This window comes from Microcebus murinus, chromosome 13 (assembly GCF_040939455.1).
Source record: "Microcebus murinus isolate Inina chromosome 13, M.murinus_Inina_mat1.0, whole genome shotgun sequence".
NCBI lineage: Eukaryota > Metazoa > Chordata > Mammalia > Primates > Cheirogaleidae > Microcebus > Microcebus murinus.
The window spans coordinates 72844411-72871647 of record NC_134116.1 but is presented as its reverse complement, the minus strand read 5'-3'; the positions used below and the strand labels follow the sequence as shown (position 1 = coordinate 72871647).

The 27237-nt window shown below is 38.6% G+C and overlaps 1 protein-coding gene across 8 annotated transcripts in view; it reads left to right on the top strand.

Annotated features, from left to right (window-relative positions):
- The window catches only part of FRY (FRY microtubule binding protein), a 407943-nt gene that overhangs the window by 266748 nt on the left and 113958 nt on the right, over window positions 1-27237 (top strand). For all 8 annotated transcript variants that reach the window (XM_076009508.1, XM_076009506.1, XM_076009505.1 and 5 more), the window contains 6 exons: window positions 7050-7153; window positions 7603-7711; window positions 9714-9800; window positions 15872-16043; window positions 17828-17960; window positions 21362-21469. In XM_076009508.1, the coding sequence (XP_075865623.1) occupies window positions 7050-7153; window positions 7603-7711; window positions 9714-9800; window positions 15872-16043; window positions 17828-17960; window positions 21362-21469 (713 nt within the window). The remainder of the gene's footprint in view (window positions 1-7049; window positions 7154-7602; window positions 7712-9713; window positions 9801-15871; window positions 16044-17827; window positions 17961-21361; window positions 21470-27237) is intronic.

The following is a 27237-nucleotide window of genomic DNA, read 5'->3' as shown; positions in this document are numbered from 1 at the left end:
ACCACTGTGCTAGGGCTTGAATACATTTATGTATTCAGTTGATCAGCTGGTCAATAATTCTTTACAAGTTGTCAACCAGGCACAGTTCCCGGTGCTTGGAATAAGTGATGTGTAAGGCACTAACACTCCCTGGTCACTTAGAACTTATAATTTAGGGGAGGAGACAGACGGTAAGCAAGTAGATAAATACATGAGGAAAAAAACTTCAGGTAGTGATAGCTGCTCTAAAGAAGATCAAATAGTATATTAGGACAGAGAATGACGCACTCAAGGAGGGCAGGGAATGGAAGTACAAGCATGGTATTTTGATTTCCAGTAAGAATCTCAAAGCAAGTGTAGTTGCCATAAATATAGTTGATAAAACTTGTCTTCCATACTTACATAGTTGTATGTGATAATCACGATGAGTTTAAGGAGCCCCCCTTTTTTTTAACTTTTCATGTAATAATAGTAAGATTATTAATGATATTTTTATTTTATAAGTGGAGGTGTTGAGTAATATAATTAAGGATTTCACAATCCCACAATCATTGCCTAACTGCATTAAAATGTATGGCATCATTTATTTTAAAATGACTACTATTCTCTCTATAAACACCAAATTTAAATGGTATAGTAGACTGGGCATGGTAGCTCATGCCTATAATTCCAGCACCTTGGGAGGCTGAGGCAGGAGGATTGCTTGAGGCAAGTGTTCAAGACCAGCCTGGGCAACATAGTAAGAGCTCATTTCTACAAAAAAAATTAAAAAATTAGCTGGATGTGGAGGCACACACCTCTAGTCCCAGCTACTCTGGAGGCTAAGGCAGGAGTTCTAGGCTGCAGCCTGCATGACAGAGCAAGACCTTGTCTCAAAAAAGATATATATATAATATTAGAAGCACTAATTTTCAAGATGTACTTATTCTGATTTACTATTAACCTCATTCCATAACCTTGAGAAAATCCTGTTGTTTTTTTTTGAGACAGAGTCTTACTCTGTCACCCTGGCTAGAATGCAGTGGTGTCTTTACAGCTCACTGCAACCTCAAATTCTTGGGCTCAAGCGATCCTCCTGCCTCAGCCTCCCAGAGTGCTAGGAAGAGAAAAGCTCTTAGTAGTATTTCTGATCTATCAAAATAAAGACACATTGAAAGTGGAATTTATAAATTCTAATAATACACATAAACTAGGCCTAAAAATTAGTGATCAGATGACAAGTGTATAATTTTTCATGAATGGTTTACTTATCCAACCATTCAAGAGGAAAATAATCTCTATAAATTGTTGATCTGATAATTTTAGATGTTATCCTAAACTGTAGCACTGTGTTATTTAGATAATACACAGCTAAAGGGGTAAATTATAATCAAAGTAAATTGATTCAAGTGTCAAAAAGAAATGTCAAAAAGATATGCAAAGAATTATAACAGAAAGAAATAGATTTACTTAAATGACTTTAATTGAAATGGAAAAGAAAACTAGAAATTATTTGAATATAACAAGATCAGTAGATTACTAAAATTCTTTATCCATCTATGTCAATGTCTTTACCTTACCATGCACAGGAATCTCTAGGGAAGCCTGTTTTAAATGCAACTTCTTGAAACCCACCTCCAGAGGTTCTAGTTCAAAATGTCTGAGGTGCAGCCCAGGAAACTGTGTGTGCACAAGCATTGCAGATGACTTGATACAAATGGTCAGCTGATAGATCTTGGGAAATATTGGTCTGTACCAATGATCCTATCACTAGCCAACTTATCAGTGAGTTCAATAGTTCATGTTTGTCACTATTAACTCTGAATCATTTTAACTAAATTACAAGCAAATTTTAAAGACCGTAGAGGCATGTTGTTGTTCAGGCTGACATGTCCCATGAGGTCAGTGACTGGCACAGAGTTGAGATGCAGTAAGTCCAGAGATTTGCTCTGAAACCCACTAGTTTCTTGAACAATTATATCAATGAACCTCAGACTCATAATACATATATAAATAAATTGTTAATTAATTAAGGGAGATGTAGATTGGTCTTTTGATCTTGAAGCGGAGATCTTTGACAAAGAATTCAGTGGTTAGAGACATATACTAAAAATGCCAATATCCTGAAAATATGTATCAAGCACCTATTATGTTAGCTGCCAAGGGAATACAAAGACAAGTGAGGAAGAAGGCCCCAGTAGCATATGTGAGCAGCCTTTGTATATTATTAAGCTGAAATGGAAAATTAATGCTTTGAAGACACTGAGGCCAGATTGCCAAGGTTCAGATTCTAGCACTGTCATTTATTACCTGTGTGACCTTGGGCAAGTTATTCAACTTCTCTGTGCCTCAGGTAGGTTATTTTCCTCATCTGTAAAATGAGAACAATAACAGTATCTATAATGTTATAATAATTAATGAGTTAATATATGTACAGCATTGATAACAATGCCTGATATAATACATACATTCTAATTCCTGAGAGAACAATACTTATTAGAGCAGAAATCAGTTCCTATCCCAGCTGTCACTTACTGGCCTCATGACTCTGGGCAATTCATTAGGCTTCCCTCCATTATAAAATCCTTTAGTTGATATCACATTATGTGGAGGCACTTTTGAAATACCAAAGTGCCATACAAGTGCGAGATACTTATTACTATCATGATAGTAAAGCTAATCTTCATGATATTATCATGAAGATTAGCTTCAGCTACATACCAAGATTTGCCTTTTATATAGGATCTGTATAAAGAAATCTTGTTTATGCATCAAGTTGTTCAGCTACTACTCAGTTTGTTTTTGTTTTTTAATATTTACTATTTTTGTTTTCTAATTTTTAATCTTTTTTTTTAATATTTAATCTGCTGTATGGCAGTCATTGAGGACACAAAGCTAAACAAACCAAAAGCCTGAAGCTCACAATCTGGTAGGAAACATGTGAGTAAAGGGCTAGGATAGCATTTTAGGAAACAGAGAGCAGGGGTACTTGGTGGCCTCTCTGGAGGATGGGGAAGGAGAGGAGGAGCAGGGGAACAGAATAAGAGAGAATGACACCTAAACAGACCTAAGTTTTCCAAGTAGAACAAAAGTAGGAAGGCATTCCAGGCATGCAGGGAATTGCAGAGGGGATGTTGCAGTATGAGCTGCACCTACGGGGGAGGTGGTATGGGGAGACTTAGGTCACAAAAGGCCCCTCATGTGCCACATTATGAAATTTGGACATTGTCCAGTAGATGATTAGAAGCCACTTAAGGACTTTAAATGCAGGGAAGTAAACAATCATGTTTGTATGTTAAGAACATCATTTGACTATGCAGACAGTGGAAGAGAGGCCAGGGAATTGGTTTAGGACTCAATTGCAATGATCATGCTATCATCTCGAAATGCTAAAAGCAATTAGCAGTGCATAATCCATGGGCAAAACAAAATAAAACCTAAGTCAATCACTTTGCTCTCCAGTCTTTGTGGAAGCAAAAACGTACCATCTCAAATATATTCTTAAGAGTAAAAGAACACCAGTCACAATAAGATGCACCAAAAAAGGTGGGTGGGAGGTACAGCAAAACATGTTTACAAGAAGTTGAAGTTAAAACAGAAGTCACTGTTATGAGTCATTTAGACTGGAGAGCTCAGGTAAGGTCCACAGAGGAATTGAGATGATACGTGCCCTTCCTCGTCATGCTTTGCAGTGTGAGATAATGTATTTCAGAGAATTTCAGACGATACACTAGGCAAATCTAAAACACTGTTATATATTCTCAAAAGGGAAATTCACAAATGAGGAGACATTTCTGCTAAAAATAGAAGCTCCCTAAAGGTAGAGACTACATTTCCCTTGTTTGCTGCTGGATCTCTGGTGCCTTATACATAATAATACTACAGGCAGGTACAATGCCAAATACCCTATGTGCGTTAACTCATTTAACTCTCCTGACACTCCTAGGAGGGAAGGAGGATTATCCTCTGCATTTCACAGACAAGATCTGTGTGTGGAATCTGCCTTTAACCACCATATAAACACATCATAGTTATTTGCTCATTTAGAGCAATTGGAGGAAGAGTAGTCACAGTTCCTGGAATTTTTGAATGACAGAATATTTTAAATGCAACTTTACTAGTTTCAAGTCCCTTTAAGTAATCAAAACATTTGAACAAATTATATTATACCTGTTATATTAACAGGCAAAAATAAATAAATAAACCTTTATATATTAATGGGTGCTTCTAAAATGCCAGGATTTTTTTTCCTGGAGCTAAACAAATAGTTATAAAGTTTATTTGGAAGAATAAACATTCAAGATATCTAGGAAAAGTCTAAAACTAAAAAAAGATTAAAGAGCAATGGACAGTAGAAAGTAGGAATAGTAGATATTGGAGAACATTATAAAACTTCAATAATTAAAATGATATGGTATTAGGCCGGGCGTGGTGGCTCACGCCTGTAATCCTAGCTCTCTGGGAGGCCGAGACGGGCGGATTGCTCAAGGTCAGGAGTTCGAAACCAGCCTGAGCAAGAGCGAGACCTCGTCTCTACTATAAATAGAAAGAAATTAATTGGCCAACTAATATATATAGAAAAAATTATACAGCACATATTAAACTGGAAAAAGAAAAAAAAATAGAAAAAATTAGCCGGGCATGGTGGCGCATGCCTGTAGTCCCAGCTACTCGGGAGGCTGAGGCAGGAGGATCGCTTGAGCCCAGGAGTTGGAGGTTGCTGTGAGCTAGGCTGATGCCACGGCACTCACTCTAGCCTGGGCAGCAAGTGAGACTCTGTCTCAAAAAAAAATAAATAAAATAAATAAAAAAAAATAAATAAAAAAAATAAAATGATATGGTATTGGTGCTTGAATAGACAGAACTAATAGAACAAAAAAAAATCCAGAAATAGACCTAAATGCATATGAAAATTTAGATTTTAGAAAAATTGTCACACTGAAAAGTTGTTTTTAGACTACAGACATAAGAAGTCTATCTTCCCTAAACCTAAAAACTTCTCACTATAGTCTTTCCCTTAGAATTTATGTGGCTCATCTTTATTCCATAAACAGTTTAAAGGTAAACTCTATCCCTGATAATTTCTAAGCAATTGTGAATTCTACAAAAGTTAGTCCCCAAACTATCTACACTAAGAAGAAAACAGGTAGAACTGTTTGACAAATATTTTGTTTATGACAAAATAAACGAGTAGGGAAAATGAAATGATATAAAGGCAAAAGACTTTAAGACTGATCTTGGAAGACTGGTTAGCAAACATTTACTGATCCCCTAAAGAATGGCAGGAATTCTGATAGATACCGGGGATAAATATTGCCCCTTCCTTTTAGAGAACCCACTATTTATGTAGGAGCGGATGTGTAAACAAAACCCCATATACAGAGAGCTGAAGGCTGTGCTAGAGGTATGTGTGAGGGGCAAGGGACACTCAGGAGGGAAGAATTCATTTCCATGGGATGGGATTCAGGACATCGGGGAGTAACAGTGAAAGCTGCACAAAGGAGAGGACATCCAAATGCCCTGTAAAAAGAAGTAGGGTTCTCCTGGGGAAAAAGAAAGATTCAGGGATGGGGACATGGGGTGGAGGACACTCCTAACACGGAAATGGAATGAGCATGGCCTAGCTGGAGTTTATGGAGCTCATGGGAGAATAGCAGGATGGGAGCCAGCTATTGACTGGTCAGGTATGCCATGCCAAGAAATGGTAACTTGATCCCACAGGCATCAGGGAACCACCCAATCCGTGATTTCTGGCATAAGATAGGACAGTGGGGAGGGAACTGACTGAGGAAGACTGTTGGGAGGTCACTGCAGCCACCTAGATGACAGTGCTGCAAGCCTGAACTGCAGCAGAGAAAGTGCGAATGGATCAGATGTCAAATTCAAGAGACATTTTGTGGATAAAATCTACACTATTGGATGAAAGTGTGGAGTGAGAGTCAGAAGCAAGGAATGAGGGTGATGTCTGCTGGATGACAAAACCCATGCCCTCCTCTCTGGCCAGTTTCTTATTGTGACCTAGATGCCCACAGCTGGTCTCCCTGAATCTGCTGCGTTGCACACACTGCAGGCACCAGACTTTCAACGTGCTCTTTCCAAGCTCAGTGGCTCCCTGTCACCATCATGAGAAGCCTGGTCTCGTCATGGGAAGTCCCTCATGTGGCCCCTTCCTCTCCAGGCTCACCAGCCACTGCACCTTTACCTGGCCCCACACTGGCCCTTCCCTGACATTCAAATGAGTCCCAGGCTCCAAAACAAGACCCCTCTCCACCAGCTCTCAGCTTCCATGTGCTGTTGCCTCTGGCTGTAGATGTTCCCCCTCCCACCATTTGCTTACACCTTTCCAAGTTTCTAGGACCACGCACCATGGCAGGCCCAGCATAGCCACTCAAATGTTTGTTGAATGAATGAATGAGTACATGAATGGATTTAAAGTTCATATGAGTTCTTATCTTCTCATAGAAACTTTCCCTTACCTTATTGCTCAAGTTTGCAATAGGTTGACCTTCCTCCCATCCACTGGCTCCTGTCCCTACCAGTTTCTCATCCTGTCTTAGAGTTGCCTGTTTATTGTCTGTCTCCCCTCCCCCATGGATTGTGAACATCTTAAGGGAAAGGATTATCTTTTCTGTCCATATCCCAGGTTCTAGCACAGTACCTAGTACACATTAGTATCATTATGTATTGGAGGGTAATCAGATGGGATGGGAGTGGGAAGGAGAGGTTGGGAAATCAAAGGAATAACAGTGTTTAGAATGACATAATCTACAATGGAAAGAATAGACTAGTGCTATAGGATTGGGATTCCCTAGGGCTGGAGGGAGAAGGCAATCTCTTTAGGACTCACCTTGACAAAGGAAAGAATGACATGGCTTCCCCAGGAATTACTCTGTCCCACCGCCATGGCCATTTGGATTCTTCCTCATGGTTTATTTATCCATGAGCATCAAGAGACAAATACCCTATAAGTCCCAGATGATGCAATGTGCCTGCCACCCGCCTAGGGCCTGCTATTTCCAGGCATTCAGAGAAGAATCATCTCTAGATATCACCATTCTATCTGTAATCTTACTTCTTGGTTTTTGTTGTAGAATAAAGACCCCAAGATGGCTCGAGTTGCACTGGAATCTCTTTACAGATTACTTTGGGTTTACATGATTCGAATTAAATGTGAAAGCAACACAGCTACTCAGAGGTAAGGAGTTGACTTGTGGTAACCACATCACCCATCCACTATGGAGGGTGTTTTCCTTCATTGCTGCCCATGCTAACCCTGCTAGAAGCTGTTCACAGCTGACAGTTTCTAAAAGATCTAAGTCCTAAGGAATATATTCAGGCTTTCCTTAGTCATTGGCTCAGCACCCATCACAAAAATTACTTCCTCTCCAACAATCAACAAATTCCACTTCCAGGGTTGCACTGGTCACTTTAACAAAGGAAACAGCTACAGTTTTCCAACCGCTCTTGGTGTTCCATAAAAACTTTTCATAGAGTAATTATGCTAATGGAAAGGAGTGAGGTGGTTTGTTTTCTTTTTCTGAATTCTCTCTGATACTTGGATAAATGAAACATCTGCCATTTTCCCTTAAAGAACTGGAGCTCAGCCAATCTTGCTTGTTTTCTCTTTTCCCCCTTATCTTTCAGCCGACTTATAACCATCATCACAACACTTTTCCCCAAAGGGTCCCGAGGTGTGGTGCCCAGGGATATGCCTCTGAACATCTTTGTGAAAATCATCCAGTTCATTGCCCAGGTAATGGGAAGTTTCTGGCCGTGGTGATCCTCTAACTGCTCTCAAGCAGTCAGTCTCCTTCTTAGGAAGTACTCAAAGATAAAAAGTCTAAAATAACACCTTACATGTTTAGACTTTTCAGAAAAGTTCTAAGTGTTTTCACACATAGCCTGGTCCTTCAAAAAAAAATTGTGCCAGGAGTACATCCAGTGTTTTCGGCTTCTGACAGATGGAGAAACAAAGACAGAGTTCAAGTGGCTCCTCTGAGTCACAAAGTCATAATTAGTAGAAAGGTCTCTTGACTGTTCGTCCCTCTTTTCTTCCTGATTCTCTACTCTGGATTCTACAAGAGGAAGCAGGGGGTCTGATGTTTAGAGGAAATCAAAAGAAAACAGTGCCGGGCGCGGTGGCTCACGCCTGTAATCCTAGCTCTCTGGGAGGCCGAGGCGGGTGGATTGCTCAAGGTCAGGAGTTCAAAACCAGCCTGAGCAAGAGCGAGAACCCGTCTCTACTATAAATAGAAACAAATTAATTGGCCAACTACTATATACAGAAAAAATTAGCCGGGCATGGTGGCACATGCCTGTAGTCCCAGCTACTTGGGAGGCTGAGGCAGAAGGATTGCTTGAGCCCAGGAGTCTGAGGTTGCTGTGAGCTAGGCTGACGCCACGGCACTCACTCTAGCCTGGGCAACAAAGTGAGACTCTGTCTAAAAAAAAAAAAAAAAAAAAAAAAGAAGACAAGTTAGTGAAATCTGAGGAGTGAATAACAATGCTCTAACTTTCACCCTGTGAAAAAGAAGAACTGCATAGGAATATTAGCATTTACCAAGCACTTACTTTTTGCTAAAAACTGTCCTAAGTGCTTTGAGTGAATCAATTGACTTAAAACCTGGATCCAGTAATAGTATATATTTGTTTAGTATGTAATTTACTTTTTTAGACCCAAGAGTAATACTTTTTAAAACACTTTGTCATTAAATGGTTTTACTTCATCTTCAACGTCCTCATGATTTAGAGCAGAGCGGGAAAAGGTTACTATTACTCTAGTTCAGCCACTGCCATGAGCCAGCTCTATAGCCTTAAACAAGCCAGAGAACTTCTTTTTTCTCAGTTTCTTTGTCTATAAAATGGGGATGAAAATGCATGCCTGGTGTGCCTAGGAATAGTGTGTGGTTAAAGAGAAATAACCGGCATGACAGTACTGCTGAAGTACGATTGATATTGACGTAAAGATGTAAGCTTCCATCATTACTTCCTGGACTATTTCATATTGGATATCTCTGTGTTTGCTTGGTTCAGTGAAATACCTCTGGAATATTTGTACTTAGGGAAAGGACATGACTTGCCCTGCAGGTGGAAGAATTAGTGTAACTTTTCTACATGTAGTGATAGTGTGGGTGAGGATGTGCTTTGATTATTCTCAAATATGTTGTATAAAATGAACCTGTCATGTCTTAGTAGTCACAGTCTTGAATTATTAGAATCTGGCTTAAATGTTCACATTTAAGTAACCTTAATATGTCTTATGCATAGATTATTCATCTCACCTGCAGAATTGCTTGCTATTATATAAGCCTAGGATTTTTAATGTTAGAGAATAAAAGAAAAATGATCATTTCACAGTGATATCTATAAAAATACATTTTAAACTGAGTTTCATGAAGTTACCAGTATTTGCAATACAAGTAGAAAGAGTTTGGACTGTTTGAAACAGACACCCCAAGTTTGGTTCTTTGATTTTTGATTTATTTGTCATTCATCATTCTGTGCATTAGGGGATAATTACATATCTTAATATATAATAAAGACATCCCCGCACAATCACGTGAAAACAGAAGTAGCCCCACCTCAGTTCAGATGAGCATGGTCTTCCTTCAGGGCTCCCTGAGATCCGTAAAACCGAGTAGTACCCCTGCTCTCTTAGCCACTGCCTGTTCGATGCATATGATGAAAATAGCATTTTATGTCAAATTTGTATGTTAACACATTCGTTTTATTTTGTTTTCTTGTTTTCACTACAGGAACGTTTAGATTTTGCTATGAAAGAAATCATTTTTGATTTTCTTTGTGTGGGAAAACCAGCAAAAGCTTTCAGTCTTAATCCAGAGGTATGAATGATCCTTTTATGTACTTCTAACAGAGCATTTATTCACAGAGCCATACCTTTGCTTTGCGACTATGGAGCATGGGGAAAGGGACATCGTCCCTAAAAGTCTGTTTCTACATCCAAAGTCAGGTAATGGAATTTCAGAAGTATAATTTTGGATGAACAGGCCGGGCGCGGTGGCTCACGCCTGTAATCCTAGCTCTCTGGGAGGCCGAGGCGGGTGGATTGCTCAAGGTCAGGAGTTCAAAACCAGCCTGAGCAAGAGCGAGACCCCGTCTCTACTATAAATAGAAAGAAACTAATTGGCCAACTGATATATATATAAAAAATTAGCCGGGCATGGTGGCGCATGCCTGTAGTCCCAGCTACTCGGGAGGCTGAGACAGAAGGATCGCTCGAGCCCAGGAGTTTGAGGTTGCTGTGAGCTAGGCTGACGCCACGGCACTCACTCTAGCCTGGGTAACAAAGCGAGACTCTGTCTCAAAAAAAAAAAAAAAAAAAAAAAAAAAATTTTGGATGAACAGACTTAGATTGACATAGAGTTAGATGAAAGGTTAATGTGCGTCAATGTGTTCTGTTCTTGTATAATAGAGTAATTCTTACCAAAAAAATAATCTGTTGCTAAGTCAGGTTGTTTTATTTTAGAAAAGTCAGTGCTTTTACTTACAACTAATTTGATGCAGATTAACAGGTTTAGTATTGAGAAATGAAACAGAGAAGAACAAATACACATAATAATAAAAATACTGCAACATAGGGAAATCTGCAATGTGCATGCATACGTTTCTGTGATTGCATCCCAACTCAAGAGCCAGGCAGCCAGCTGTGGAAATGAGTATACAGTGGGTATCATACACAACGTGGCGTAGTGGGGTCTATGCAAATGTTCAGCACATACAATTTCAAACTTTTAAAAACACGGTCAGCCAACAGAAACATGCCTGGCAAGCTGCCTGTTCCTAGAGATTGTACAAAGAACATTGGACCAGAAGTCTGCAGAGCTGGATTTGCTACTTGCCACAGCCTCTGTCGCTTTTCCTAGCTGCGTGACATTTACCTCTCTGACCTTCAGCATTTCCAGCAACAAAACGGACAAAATGCTTTTCTAGCTTACTTCACAGAATAATTATATTAGGAAAAGTACATCACAAACTCTTAAGCGAAAAAAAAAAAAGAGAGAAAGAGAGAGAAATTGAAAAATTACATATATATTATAAGTATTTTATATGTGTGTGTATACACATATAAAATATATATAATATATATATATATATATATAATCATCTCTGTGATATTCTATCAGTGAGGAAGGAGCCCAGAGGCTCAAACCCAGGCAGCTATTTGGTAGCAGAGGGAACCCTGCCATTCCCACGCTCCCACCCACCACACCCTGCCTTCTCCTCTTGATACTAAGGCTTCCACATATCTTGGGACAGCACAAGAAGCCCAAAAATGGGAGTTTCTGTCCGGTGTCTAATGACCTCACAGGCTTTTGGAATGGCTGCAGCCAGGATTAGTGAGCCAGTGCCAGGAAGCAGGACCAGTGCCAAACCAGTGGACAGGCCCAGGGCTACATAGTCAAGAGTCTTCTCTTGCTGGGGAGGTTCTCAAAATATTATTCATTTCCAAATGGTCATGGCTTCACTCTCTTTAACAATAAATTCCCCAAATTACTGGATTGCTTGTCTAAAAAGGACATGCTAAAAGCTACCATTATCATTATCACTGTCTATAAAAGGTATCCTTGCTTCTTCTCTCAAACTCCTTGTACAATCAATGATTAATTAGTTAATCATCTGTACAGAAGGGTTGGGATTTGGGTTTTTGAAAAAACCCAAAATTGGTAGTTTTTGAAAAAACTACCAATAGGAGGAAATATTTGAGTATTTTTCTTACATTTCTCTTGATCTGGTAGGATTATGGAAGAATTTATTTATCAGTCAGTAATTATAAGCCCAAAGACATACCTGTGACCCCACTCAAAAGCATATACAAGGGTATAATAGTCTATGAAGCAAATGTCACACACTCAATAAAATATGTTGTAGGGCACAGTTTCTCAGGAAACAAATCCAGATAGGGTATTTAAAAATATTTTGGAAGTAGCTTGTGCAAGAAGACCTGGAGATCTAAAAGGTTATGTTACTATAAAGTATATATTGCACCACTAGTCAACTGTTAGGTAATTTCCGGGTAATTGTCCTATTTCAGTTCAGACCTAGATGATTTCCTATATACACCCTCATCATCATGAGAACTTTCTCATCTGTAAGAAGACTTTCTTGCTTTATAAATTCCTCTCAGTTTTGCCTTGATCTAAAATAACATGGAACTGGAAGTCCTACCCAGTGCTGGAGCCAAGAAGAAGAAATAAAAGGCATATAGATTGGAAAGGAGGGACTAAGCGTGTCTTTATTCAGTGTAGAAAATTCCAAAGAATCTATAGAAAACCTACTAGGACTAATAAATGATTTTAGGAAGTTTATAAGATATAAGATAAATATTTAATGTACTAAATCAATGTATTTCTATATTCTAGTAATTCCCAATTAGAAACTCAGCAATTTATAGTAGCAATGAAAAACAAAATACTTAGCAATAAAGCTGACAAAATATGTGCAATATTTTTATACAGAAAACGCAAAATGTTTAGAGAAATCAAAGATGAACCAAATATGTGGAGAGAAGCACTGTGGATTAAAAGCCTTAATGTTGTTAAGAGGTCAGTTGTTCCCATATTGACCCATATAGATTAAATTATAATCCCAATAATAATAATTCCAATTAAAATCCCTGTACCTTTCTCTGTGGAAATCAACAAGGTGATTTTAAAATTTATATGGAAAAATCAAAGGAACTAGAATAACCAACATAATTCTGAAAAAGAAGAATAGACTTAGAAGACTAGCATGGCCTGATTTTAGGACTTACTAGAAGTTTACAATAATCAACACAGTGTAATATTACTAGGAGAATGAATATAAAGACCAACTGAGCAGAAGAGATACTCCAAAAAGAGACTAACACATACATGGTCAATTGATTTTCAACAATGGTTCCAAGTTAATTCAATGGATAAAAAATAGTCTTTCCAATAAATAGTGCTGAACAATTGGATATCCACCTGCAAAATAAAGAGCTTCAACCCATAATTTGCACTGTAAACAAAAATTAACTCAAAGTGGATCATAAACCTAAATGTAAAATCCAACACTATAAATCTTCCAGAAGAAAACATAAGAAAAAATGTTTGTGACTTTCAAGTAGGCAAAAATTTCTAAGACATAAAAATCATAAACTATAAAAGAAAAAGTTGATAAATTGAACATTATCAGTATAAAAAGTCTGCATTTTAAAAGATACTATTAATAAAGTAGAAAGCCATAGACTGGGAGAAAATATTTATAAAACACAAATCTGACAAAGTACTTCTATCCTTATCTATCAAGAACTGTCACAACTCAACAATAAGAAAATAACTCAATTTTTAAAATGGACAAAATGAACAGCACCTTCACCAAAGAAGATATACAAATGGCCAGTAAACCCATGAAAAGATGTTCAACATCATTAGTCACTAAGAAAATGCAAGTTAAAACCACAATACGATGTGCTAGAGAAGAAAGAGAACAACTGGAACCTCCCACTAGTAAGAATTCAAAAAGGTACAACCACTTTAGAAAAAGTTTAGCAATTTCTTACAATTTAAGCACACACTTACCACATACTTATCATCCAACAATTCACCCCAAGATATTTATCCAAGAAAAATTAAAACACATATCCACAAAGGCTTGTATACAAATATTTATAGCAACTTCATTCATGATCATTAAAAATAGAAAAGCAACTCATGTCCAATAACTGGTGAATGGCTGAACAAGTTATGAATCATCAATGCAATGGAATACTATTCAGCAGTGAAAAGGAACAAACTACTGATACATGCAACAACATCCCAAAAGCATATGCTAAGTGAAAGAAGCAAGACACAGAAGGCTATGTACTGTTTGATTCCATTTATATCACATTCTGGAAAAGGCAAGGCCATAGGGGGAAATTAGACAATGGTTGTCAGGTGCTAAGATTGAGGACAGAGACTAACGGCAAAGAGGCCTCAGGGGACTTTTGGAGATGATGGAAATATTTCAGATCTTGATTGCAATAATGGCTATCTGACCATAACTGCTTTTCAAAACTCAAAGAACTGTACAACTAAAATTAATGACTACATATGAATAGGTCTCTTTAAATAAAAAATAAGGTGGAGATTCAGGCTTGCAGTATGTATTTGCTAGCAGGAACTTTTCAGGCATTTTCTTTAATCCTCACAATAGCCCTGTATGATCAATAGGTATTACTATCCATATTTTATGATACTTGGACTTGGAAAAGTTAAGTAATTTCCCAAGACCAGACAAATAATAACAGGGAGAGGTATGATGCAGAACTATATAAAATATAAAAAAAAAAGAATTATTTTTTAAATTAAGTTCAGAATGTGTACTAAAATATCCCATCTTACTTCTGCTCTCAATGTTGTCCAGAGGAAAGGAAAACCTTGAGAATTGCCAAAGGTGATTCATAAACTGAATAATCCACTTGCAAATAATTGAGGCTTGGCCATGTTTGCCAATCCACAGTTATTATGTTGGTCCTGCATCTGCTGAATTGAACATTGTCTTTTCTTACCCCAAACATTGCTGTGTCTTGAGAAAAATACACAAGTCTAGAAAACATTTCATAAAAAAATAACCAAAACAGAAACTAATGGGTTTGATATATAGTTAATTTTTTTAAGTTAATACTCATTCTAGAAAATGGAGAAAACATATTATTTAAGGCCATAAAATCATGAAGTACACATTGAATTGGGTATAAATGAGCCCAGAGGAATTGTTCATCAAATCCTGGTTGAAATATCGTAACTTCTTAAAGCTTGAGAAAATAGTTTAAAAATGAATAGAAGTCTGTATTACTCTACGTTATAAAAAGTAATGGTGTTTCACAAAATAGGGATTCAGGCAAATCCAACTTGGATGAATAGCTTCCCACTTTACCTCAGTGGGAATAGCTTCCCACTTTACCTCAGTTTTCTAATCTGAAAAATGAGACTACCTTCCCCTGAGAAATAGGAACACCTTCCTTCCCTGGCTCTTTTCAGATTGAAAGTTAATGAGCGGGTCTGGATACATTTTAAAGACTCAACAAATTGTAACTAAATTATCATTATTAGTACTAGTAATTGTCATTATTCTCTTCTGTAGGTAGTAGTCTGCTTTGGGAACTTATGACTTCATGAAGTTTGAAAATATTGGGGTAAATGTTTTACACATGGGCGTTTAATGATGTACAGATGTTTTGGTACCTTCTTAACCTTTAGGATTAGCACTATGGAGAGCAACTGTCTTGGTGAGCTGTCTTTCAGAGCCAGTACCATGCCTTACCTAAGCCTAAGGAAGGTAACAATCTGGCCTAGAATGGCATTTCTTCTTATACACCCATGTGTTTTCATCGATAACAGGTTCTGTGGCATTGAATTTTTAAAATTTATTCTTAAAACTTGCTGGCCTTTGTAAATCAAAAGTTAAGGCCTGCAATTCAAAGCAGGTGTGATGTTCATTTTGTGGTTCACATTTGGATCTCTGAATTTGCTAGCAGGAACCATTCAGTCTTCATCAGTTAACATACAAGGTGTCTCTCTCCTTCAGGAAACATGTGAGCCTTTTGTTTACCTTGGTTTACTTTAGTTGCAGATGCTCCAGAGGATGACCAGCTATCCCTTTGAGATACACCCAGAATCCCCTGAACAGAATATGGTATATAATCATCTCAAGCATCCCCTCCAAATTTGGTGAAATCTTCCCAGTTGTTTTCTCGTGATGCAGCAACAAACAGTAACAGAAATTTAATTTTATTTTCATAGGTTTGGCCTACACTCTTGTGCCTTTTAAATAATTTTCAATACTTTCTAGATGCAAGCCAATCTTAACATCTCTGGAAGACTGATGGTTTAATTCCACTACAATAATTGATCCTTTCTTTTTGTCATGAACATTTTGTTTGTCACAGAGAATGAACATTGGTTTACGGGCATTCTTGGTCATAGCTGACAGCTTGCAGCAGAAGGATGGGGAACCTCCCATGCCGGTGACAGGAGCTGTTCTACCTTCAGGAAACACATTGAGAGTAAAGAAAACATATTTGAGTAAAACACTAACTGAAGAGGAAGCCAAAATGATAGGTGGGTTTCAAACATTTGTTATCATAGAACTGAGCCTTATTGTCTACAACTACATCACCCTGAACATGCCTGATCTTGTAAATCTAAGCAGGATTGGGCCTGGTTAATACTTGGATGGGAGAACTGAACTTTATTAAGCCCTGAAAATAACCAATAGATACTCATCTTCAGTAAGATGCACTTTTAAAAAAATTTTTAGAAAAGTAGCTAATGAGACATTCCAACATTAATTGTTTTGATTGATTCATGCTGTGTTTTGTTTTACTGCCCTTTAAACTTTTTGGAACTTCCTGGTAAATATTTTGCCATTTAAATGTTATACTTTTATCTATGGTTTTTTCAAACCTCTCATTGATTATCTACACTTTTTCAGTAAATTTCCAAGGCATCTATGTGCCTTGGTAGATATCCTGTTTATAATTCATTCATTCATTTTTATAGTTCATTTTCTTCTTTTTCTTCCTAAGTAAAATTAGTCTAATCTGTATTTTAAACATGCCAAATCCCACAACATGCTAGGTTATATTGTGGGTTTAGACTACATGACATTATTTTCTTTTTAATTTAGCTATCTTAATCCAAAAGAGGTGATTTTTTTTCCATTTGTTTATGTCTTACCAAGTACCCAAATGTAGATACCTATTACAAACTTTGTTAAGATAGCTCTGGATTCCAAAAACATGAGGGAAACACATGAGGAAACTTTCTGCTTTAAAATATTTATCTTTGCTGGGCGTGGTGGCTCACGCCTGTAATCCTAGCAATCTGGGAGGCCGAGGTAGGTGAATTCCTCGAGGTCAGGAGTTCGAAACCAGCTTGAGCAAGAGCGAGACCCCGTCTCTACTATAAATAGAAAGAAATTAATTAGCCAACTAATATATATAGAAAAAATTAGCCAAGCATGGTGGCGCATGCCTATAGTCCCAGCTACTCGGGAGGCTGAGGCAGCAGTATTGCTTGAACCCAGGAGTTTGAGGTTGCTGTGAGCTAGGCTGACGCCACGGCACTCACTCTAGCCTGGGCAACACAGCGAGACTCTGTCTCAAAAAAAAAAAATTTATCTTTAGTTATGCAGTGCTTAATGAATTCAGAAAACTTTAATCCTTGAGAAATAATCATGAATAATTTCATTAAAGTACAAATTTTAAATACAAAGCTATTTACTTTTATTTGTATTATATATGTATATCTATTTTATATAAATAAATAATATAAAACATATGCTCTACACATTTATCTTCCATTGTAGGACATCAATGCTGTATTTAATGAAAGCAGTAAAAATAATATGGCTCAAATACATTTCCTCCAATTTAAAATTTATGATGTGAAGTCATTTTACTTATTTTACTTAAAAAAATCCACACATTTATTTCAGACAATAATATGAGGTTTTCAAAATCAGAAGCCAAAATGAGAATTATCCTTTAGTCATATAACCACTATTGATGGTGAATTTTCTTATGCTAACCAGAAACTTAAAAATTCAAAAATAAAATTTTGTATTTTATGGTTATTTTAACTTTTCCGAAAAATATTTTCCATTGAAGTATTAGAATTCATGTTAATTGAATTTAAATGATTATTTGGTGAACACCCGCCAGGTGCAAGGCGCCATGCCAATAGCCATGCAGATAAGATTGAATCAGACTCAGCTCTCCTTCTGCTTAAGGAAGTTATTGATTCTTAGGGTCTCCTGTAAAAAAATGTCATAGAAGATAAATAAACCAAGATAGCCTTTGATAGACTTAGTCGAAAGTGTAACTATAACGCATGTTTTTCAGGCATGTCCTTATATTACTCTCAAGTACGAAAAGCTGTGGACAATATTTTAAGGCACCTCGATAAAGAAGTAGGACGGTGTATGATGCTGACTAATGTCCAAATGTTAAACAAAGAACCCGAAGACATGATCACGTGAGTACTGTGAGGACTAAGTTATCAATGAAGGTTTGTTAACCAAAAGACACAAGTAGAGATTCTTCTCATTTATTCTGTATTTTGTTCTCATCTTCTTAGAATTGGAGCTCTGAAAAAGTAGTAGGGATAGTAAAAAAAAAAATTTGGCAATATTTGATTAACTATTAAAATAAGGTCATGCCTATGATTAATCTACTATGGCTGTATCTCAAGTATTGTTAGGTTAGTGAGTTAGAAAACGGGACCTACAACTCAGTGGTCCACGTTTTTCAGAAGTAATGTTTTGTTCCCAACTCTATCACAGCCCATGTGATATAGTGACACCCCCAATTTACAAACATTCCATCTTTATAAATCTCATCAAAGTTCTTACTTAACAGCTTCTATGCAACTGTGTCATAGATTTAAGAAAGCATTTGTAGCTTTGAATGTAGAAATCAAATGTTCTTAGCCAAAATGTAAAGATCTAGACTTGGAATTAGAACTTGTATTCACTATTTTTGATTAATTATGGCAGGAACTAGCATTAAGTTTTAATTCTATAGGTTAAGACAGTTTGGACTTCATTGTTGGACTATGAATTAAATGACATTTGACAGCTGTGGCATAAACTTCCCAAAATACAATTAGGAAAGTTTCCTTTGTCACCCACCATGTCCAGCCCCAAATACCAAAATTAATCTGAAGATTGTTACCTATATAGAGAAGTTGATATTGCGGATGTGCATTTTTATTACATTGGTAGCATAGGCTCATGATTAAAACAAAGGCAAAAATACAGAATTATTTTAAATACATATTTAGTCGTATCTAAAGTTAAGATGAAAATCTCCTTAGAGCTCCACTTGAAATATGCAACCATTCTCTGGCTCAGTGTGATTCCCTCCAGAACTTTCAGTATAAATATATACACACACACCCATCTTTTTTTTTTTAACAAAAGTGGGATTTTATAATGCATGTTACTCTGCAGCTTGCCAGTCATTTGATTTAAACAATAGGAAGATCATGTTGCTTTAGACTTTTCAACCAAAATAATAGCAGAATTGAGATTAACCAAGGTTAATAACATTAAAGATATTATCTGTAGCTCTAGTTCTTATCTTACAAACTGTCACATTATCAATAAACCTTCAATCTCATTATTCCATATGCCTTGAATATATTAAAGATACTTTCAATTTATAACAAAGATGTAAGAAATGCTTTTAAAATTTCAGCCATATAGTTGTTTCCCTTAAAAATAGTATAGAAATTAAAGAACTTTAAAGGAAACATACATTTATAATCAATAGACATAAGATAGGTTTGGGACCAAAACATTATATTCAAAACCTTAAAGAAATAAGTACATATTTAAATATAAATATAAATATTTTATTTATGTTTTAATCAGTGGTCCAAACTTTTTGTAAGATTCTTTTTTACTTTTTCCTATTCAACTGTCTTAAGACCCATAAATAGGGTTAGGAATATTTTTCATGCTAGACTTTAAGGCAGAGCCCTGAGTGGAAAATATCTCATTGCCTCATTTCTAAAATACAAGGAGAAATGTTAGGGAATCATATAAGCATTTAGAAAAGGGTGGAGGCCCACACAACACTAATGGAAACAGTCGTCTGCATGGATATTTGAGGTCGGTCCACCACTTTCCCAGGCCCTGCTTAGGGTAGGAACTTGAGCATTGAGCATTCTTTGTTGCTCAATCTCCATTCCTCATCCCTTTTGTGGTCCATGCTAGAAAGAAAGAAAAGAACAAATAAAAAAATAATAATTTTAACATCTGTTAATAAATTTTCTTAATTATGTTATTTGGGGAATTCATATGCTTCTCATAAAAGCCCAGAGAGCAAAGACTGCAGGAGTCAGAGGAAATCATGCACCAATTAGTTTCTAATCTAGTCTTGCTTTATCATCTTGGAAGTCTGGCAGAGTTCGCCTCACACTTCAGGCCAGCCAGGGTCATCCATTTTCCGACAGATATAAAAATAATCCCAGCTGTTTAAGACATCTGGTGAGCAAGCTAGCAGAACTGTTTAAACTACTCACTGTGTTGCAAATGAACAATTAGAAGAGATCACCAAGCTCTAAGGCTACACAGCCATCGAGGGTATCATCTAAAAACGTCACTTTCCTTCAGCTAGTTGGAAACCACAGTGCAACTACTTCCCTTCCAGAGTCCTCAAACAGCTCAGTCTGTGAAAAAGGAGAGAAAATAATCCTATGACTGTCCACAAAAGCGGAGTATTTTAGAAGTCAACATATATGTGTTTTATTTTTCATATAAACAATTTTGTATTTATTCTTAACAAACGTAACAAAAGGATGCTAAAAAGTATTGTCCCAAAGCAAAATTGCTGCTTAGCTATGGGTCTTAGATTATAGAGAAGATGGATTCTGCTTGTTGCATTTCTGTTCTGACCACAGTTACTGTTCCAAGAAGGAATGATTTTTATGCTACTTGCATTTTCACCATTGTGTTTGTGTCCTATGATTATATTAACTTGGTACCAATTCTATAGCTATTCTCACAAGACTAAATCATCAGAATTTAGATACGCTGTTATACATTGTCACTTCAGTTATTTCAAATATTCAGTGCGTAGTTTAATTTTTCTATGAAGGTTATTGATACAATAAGTGGTTAACAGTCAAATAGTTTAACTAAAAGTTGAAATAACTTATCATAAAATAGACATTTCTCCTTCACATTTTCCAACAGAATACAGAAGGCATTACTTACCATTAAACATGCATATTCACAAGAGTGTAATAAAAAGAAAGGAGGTATCTCCATAGGAGTTAAAGCCCATCAGTGTATTTTTAAAAGTCAGAAATGGATGCACAGTTATATACACCTCAGGATTTCATTTACTATGAAAGGCTTATTTTGGAAGCACCTGATTTTTTAAAGATAGGACAAGGGGCTCTAGGGGAGAAACACAACTCATCAGGGAGAGACGCTTCCAGATGTCACACTTGCAAAAGGCACCCTTCCTCGTATACACTAAAATCCCAGTTGAAAATGCTGACTGTAGGAATGATTGAAATACGTTTCTTCATCCTGTTGCATTCAGGCATTTCTGTGCTGCCAGTGTTTTAAATGCAGCCCGCAAAGACCAAACCCCATAGAACCCAAGCTGTGGTAAAATGCTATTGATGGCAGCATTTTTCTTTTCAGATTTATACCCCTGTCTCACATTTAAATTATTTAAAGATTTCTTAGAATGGGTCAACCTGCAAAGAGCAAAAACATTTGAAAATAATATGGAGCCAATGAACGCCAGACTGTGCTCCAGAGGGCATGGATTCTAGTCATTGTTCATATATTTTATCAATCTTTTTTTGAATTGTCACAACCTTTTGACCTGTGTTTAAATTTTGCCTTCCAATCCTAGAGGTGAGAGAAAGCCAAAAATAGATCTTTTCAGGACCTGTGTTGCGGCTATTCCCCGACTGCTTCCTGACGGGATGTCCAAACTTGAACTCATTGACTTGCTGGCTAGGTAAGGGCAAGCCATAGTGAACACTATTCGAACAAAATTGATTTTAATCCTCTGTCATGATTCCTGAAAAGATAAAATAAAATGTGTGATGACAATTGACAAATATTTACTGGATGAGATATTATGGTATGGGAGGGAAGGTATAAGAAATTTTTTTTATATTACCTATGTTCAAGGCCTTTAAAATCCAATGTTTCCATATAAACACATAAGGTAAGTAACAGCCCAAAGTCTGTCAACAGCACAAAAAGTGCAATACATGAGTTCAGTGGGTAAAGGGATTATTATGGACTAAGGAAGACAGCAAATAAGTCCTAGAAGGTGGAACTTGAATTCAGAAGGGGAAAGGGAATGGCGTGAGTGAAAGCACAGAGGTGGGGCGGGATGAGCCTGGCTGGAGAAAAGGCTCATTCAGGGTCAATTCCCAGTCTGAGGCCCACAGGCCTTCAGGGGACCAAGAAGGAAGGTAATGGGACCCTAAACGAGTTTCAGTTCAGTACTGCAGACAGCAGCCTGAGATCTTACATTTATCATCCCCTCCATCCTCTATAAGAAAGCACAGTCTAACTGGAACCTAAAATGCATTTGTTTGGAGTGAAATTATCTCATCACTTAGTAAGCTTAGTTATCTCATGTTGATCTGAAGCTCTAGATGACAATGATACATGCCTTTAATTTAAAAATCAAAAGTAACTTATTACCCAGATGCAATTTGAAAGGCAAAATCATTTGATATGTGGGGCATGTGGAATGAGGAAGCACAAAAGTTATAATTGGTTTGGGGAAAAAAAAGAAAAAGGAGTTTAGAAACCCGATGATGAAAGGAAATAGAAAGAAATACAACTGGAAAGGTAGATTTTTCAGCTCATCTTAAGTACATGCTGAGGCGTTCAGACTGATGAAGTTTTAAGCGGGAGAATAATGTGATAAAAAGTGTCCACATGGCCTATTTAATCTGATCGTGGTGGCACAAAGGAAAGCTGGGAGAAGGATAGCAGATATTCATGCTGACCAAATGAAAGATGCATTATGCACAGCCTAGTTTACCATATTCTCTCACCTTCTGGGAGCATGCTTTCCATCACCTGCCAAATACATCACCTAAGTTCACCTGGTGGCCTCCTGGTTACTGTGGCCATGGTTCTCTCTTCCGTGGACAGCTAGTTCAGGCTCCACCGTTGACCACCTCTTGCTATCCAGGAATAGCATTCACAGCCTACTGCCCTCCCTGTTCCTCTGCACTCCACGTGCAGACACAGCCATCCTTCTTCCTGGCGCCACTAGCACAAGGACGCTGCTGGCTGTGACAGTTTCCTGACAGTCCATTACCTACAAAACCACTATTTCCAGCATCAGTGCTCGCTAACAGAAGCCTTGCACCCTTCCAGCTGCTGATGTCCCTCACCTCCATAACCTGTTTCAGCTGTCAGCAACAGCCTTCAGGCCCTGGGTCCTTTGCTCCTCCAGTCCCTGCTCAGGACATCCTTCTGTGGCCCAGTGACCGAACGTGAGTGAAGAGCACATCCATTGGAAGTAGGGAAGCAGAGGGAAAAAGGAAAAAATAAGCCGGGATCAAAATCAGGTTTCCAGCTCTGAGTGAGGAGGAGATCCAAGGAGGGACGAAGGGTGGATTTCTAAAGAATAATAAGTATGATGATTTGAGGGGAGAGGGAAACTGAGGAAAAGAGACAAAGACTGTAAGGGCCCCCCATGCTAATGCTGCGTCCCCCAGGACGAGGGCAGAAGCTGGATAAAGAGACACAGTGAGACAAGCGTCAGAGCTACCTGGAAACACAGAGGAGCGTCTGCCAGTTTGCCACGAACAGCAGGGAAGAGGGCAGCGTGGTGCGGAGGCAGACCCAGATTTCCCCAGAGGACGGCTGCCGAGAGGAAAGGCCTCTGTCCACCGCCCCATGAACCTCCAGAGGAGGAGGGCCCGGCGTCCGAGACAGGCAGAAGCAGGACAAGAGAATGGGAAGAAACAGACTCATCTAGAGAGCCTGAACAAAGCCTGCTTTGCCATTTACAACCCGTGTGATCTAGACATAATTTAGCCTGTCTTTTTCCATTGGCAGAATTTTGGTAAAGTTGGAATGAGACAGCCTACCTCCTAGGACTGTTGAGAGGGCAAGGAAGGCATATGCACTGTGGGTTCATCAGAGGGAAGAGGCATCTGCAGGGAAAAGACAGCTATCAGTTAAATTGAAGTGGGAGGAAAGTTCACTTTATTCAATAAAGGTCTAATTGGTGATTATGTCCACCGAGGACTCTGAAATGCTAAGTTTGTGAATGGCATGCAGTGTTCTGGTAAAGTCTCTAATGCCATTTAGCTGCAAGTCCCTGGAACCACCTTGAAAGCCTATCAGGGTCGCCAGCTCAGGCAGAACGTGGCACCGGGCGCATTGGAAGGGAAGCCCATCAGACGTGGTCAGAATGCCAGCGTGTTCACATGTGTGGTGCGTCCTGTTATTATGTACGTTCTTGCGGAGCCCAAAGCAAGGGATGCTGTTTTCTTAAGGAGGTAACAGAAAAAATATTCTTGAAAGTTTAACTCTTAGGGGGAAATCAAGAAAATGACTGCACCAATACGGGAAACCCATGAAGAGACCTTTTTCATAAGCTTCAAAGAACCCGGAGGCCATTCCTCTGGGGAAGATAGAACAAGCTACCTGCACACTGAATCCTACTAACCTGGGAGAACGTAAGCCCTTCAGTCTCCTCGAGAGGGTCTTAGGACAAAAGTGAAGAAATTTATAGCAACACCTGTGCGTTTCCAGTGCCACACGGGAAGTCCTCAGTCGTTTTATACCCCCATAGTCCAGGCGCATTTGGATTAAGTTGACTTGAGACTATACACGGCCCAGCCAGAGTGGGGCGAGACCTTTTATTCCAGACACGTCACAGCTACAAACATGGTACATTTTTACTTGAAAATGTGGTTTTCTTCATAGGTGCTAAAATAAGAACAGTGTTCACACAGACTCCCTGTCCTTCTCAACTCGGTTCCCCATAAGGAAGATTAAGGATATGTCCCACGTAACTGCCCCCAGACCCCTTTTGGTAACGACTAAATACCACCAACATCCAGACCGCAGACGGTCATTATTAGTATGGTGAACATGACAAGGTGTATGGAAAGAAGCTGGCAAAACCCCTTCTCCAAGCTACTAAACTTCTGATTTTATTATGTACACATTGCTCGGCCAGCTCATAACGGCCGAGTGTGAGGGATCTTTCCATGTGGGCTCCATGGCTGCACAGGCTTTTCCGACATCCTGGGAAGACCCCTGGGGGTACTTCCTTCCCTCCCTCCACAGAGCCTGCCCTGCTGGGCTGTCTGGGCCCCTGAAGATTCTGCACACAGGAGAAGCTCACTTCTCTCTGCGACAGTTGCTATCTCTTCTCTTTCACTCCCCCACTCCCAGATGTTTCCTGCTCTATCCTTTGCCCACAGGAAGGACCTTCCCCTAGCAGTCCACAGGCTCCTGTCCTATGCACTAAGGGTTGCCACTCAATATTTACCCTCCCCTTTCAAAAATTTGACTTCATTAATATGATACCTACTTCATAAGGTTGTGAGAATTGACCAGTGCATATAATTCACTTAGCATGGTGCCTAACACACTGTAAGTCTCAGCTAGTGTTATTCTTTGTAGCTATCTTCACATTTGAAGAACATATACCATGCCATATAATGCATTTCATACACAGTACCTTAGGTAAGCTGGGCACATATTCATTGCTATTTTTAGACAATGAGATTGAACTTCAGAAGCATAAAGCTGGTTGCCCAAATTTATAGACTTTTCCTGAAGCCACATGTCATTGGTTTTATGAAAAATAAGAAACGTATTTTATGCAGTGTTTTATAATTTGTGGACATTTCTTAGGTAATGCCTACACAGTTCTACCATCTTCTGTGGTTTCTGGAAAATATTAAACATTTATTCTGCTTTCACTTTCCAACATATGTCTGTATTGTGGAAAGTGGTTAGCTGTTTTGGGTAATTGAAAGAGAATTTATCTCAATTGTATATATTGCCTCAATAATTCGCTTAATCATATTTCTTTCTTTTAATTGAGATGCAGTTCAAAGCACTGTAAATAGATGGGAGTCCATTCTCTAATACTCTCCAAGAAGGAATTTCCACCGTATCTGGTGAACTACTCTGATAGTTAACAGTCTACCCATCAGCAAGCCCCTGCTTTTGGAAATCCTTGGCCGCTGGGCTTCACTTTGGAACTGTTTATTTTTCTGCTGCCCTTATTGGGGAGCAAGTTCCTTACCTCTTCTTTATCTTGCCATAGTTTGGAGGAGGATGTTTCTCCTGATTGATCTTTCCTTGTGGACATGATTTGTGAGTTTGAAATCACCCCCTTTTCATTCTTGCACCTCCATACAACAAAATTATTAACAGCTACCAAGCTGATTCCATCAGAATCTGAAGCTTGCTTTTACAAAAGCGTTTTCAATTAAGAGTCATTTGTCTGGGCCGGGCGCAGTGGCTCACACCTGTAATCCTAGCACTCTGGGAGGCCGAGGCGGGCGGATTGCTCCAGGCCAGGAGTTCGAAACCAGCCTGAAGATTCTGGGTTGCAAAGTGAGCAAGAGAGCAAATTTGGATGAAGAGTAGAAGTAACCTCATTTGGAAAGCTGAAAGTATTGGCCCTTACTTACAGCCTTCGTGGACCATGACTTGGCTTTTGTTCCTGGCACTTGCCTCGTTTCACAATTGCATTGGTTTGCTAGGGCTGCCATAACAAAATGCCACAAAATGGATGGCTTAAACATCAAACATCCTGTCACCATTGTGGAGGCTGGAAGCCCAAGATCAAGGTGTCATCAGGCATGCTTCCTTCTGAGGACCATGAGAGTCTATTCCGTGCCTCTCACCTAACCTCTGGTGGTTTGCTGACAATCTTTGGCAGTCCTTGGCTTATAGAATCATCACCCTGATCTCTGCCTTCAGCTTCACGTGGTATTATCTCCATATACTTGTCTATCTGCAAAAGTCCCCTTCTTATAAGGACACTAGTCATAATGGATTAAGGGTCCACTACACTTCGGTATGACGACATCCTAATTTAGCTAATTACAGCTTCAGTGACCCCATTTCCAAATAAGGTCATATTCTGGCCTGGTGCGATGGCTCACACCTGTAATCCTAGCACTCTGGAAAGCCAAGGCGGGAAAATTGCTTGAGGTCAGGAGTTCGAGACCAAACAAGGTCATATTCTAAGGTATTAGAGAATAGGACATGTAGGGGACACGATGAAGCCCATAATAGTGACCGATATTGTTACCATCAGTTAACAGTATTTAATGCCTGCAATTCCTGACTATTATGCTATTACTTGTCCTAAAAACAGTGGTGTTTCTTCTACGAGAGCTTATTTTCTAAGACATTCAGGACCCTGACCAGACTTAAATGTAGTAAATAGGGATAATATGCATAAGATAGGAAAATGACTTCAAAGGCTTGTCATAAACTAGTGTTTTTAAACCATGGGCTTCAAAAATGACTCAGTGCTGCTTGGGGAGTAAAGAGGAGTTTCCTCCCCAAATAGGTGGAGTTCAGGCCTTTGGTATACCCCAACTTTTTTTTTTTTTTTTTTTTTTTTGAGACAGAGTCTCGCTGTGTTGCCCAGGCTAGAGTGAGTGCCGTGGCATCAGCCTACCTCACAGCAACCTCAAACTCCTGGGCTCAAGCGATCCTGCTGCCTCAGCCTCCCGAGTAGCTGGGACTACAGACACGCACCACCATGCC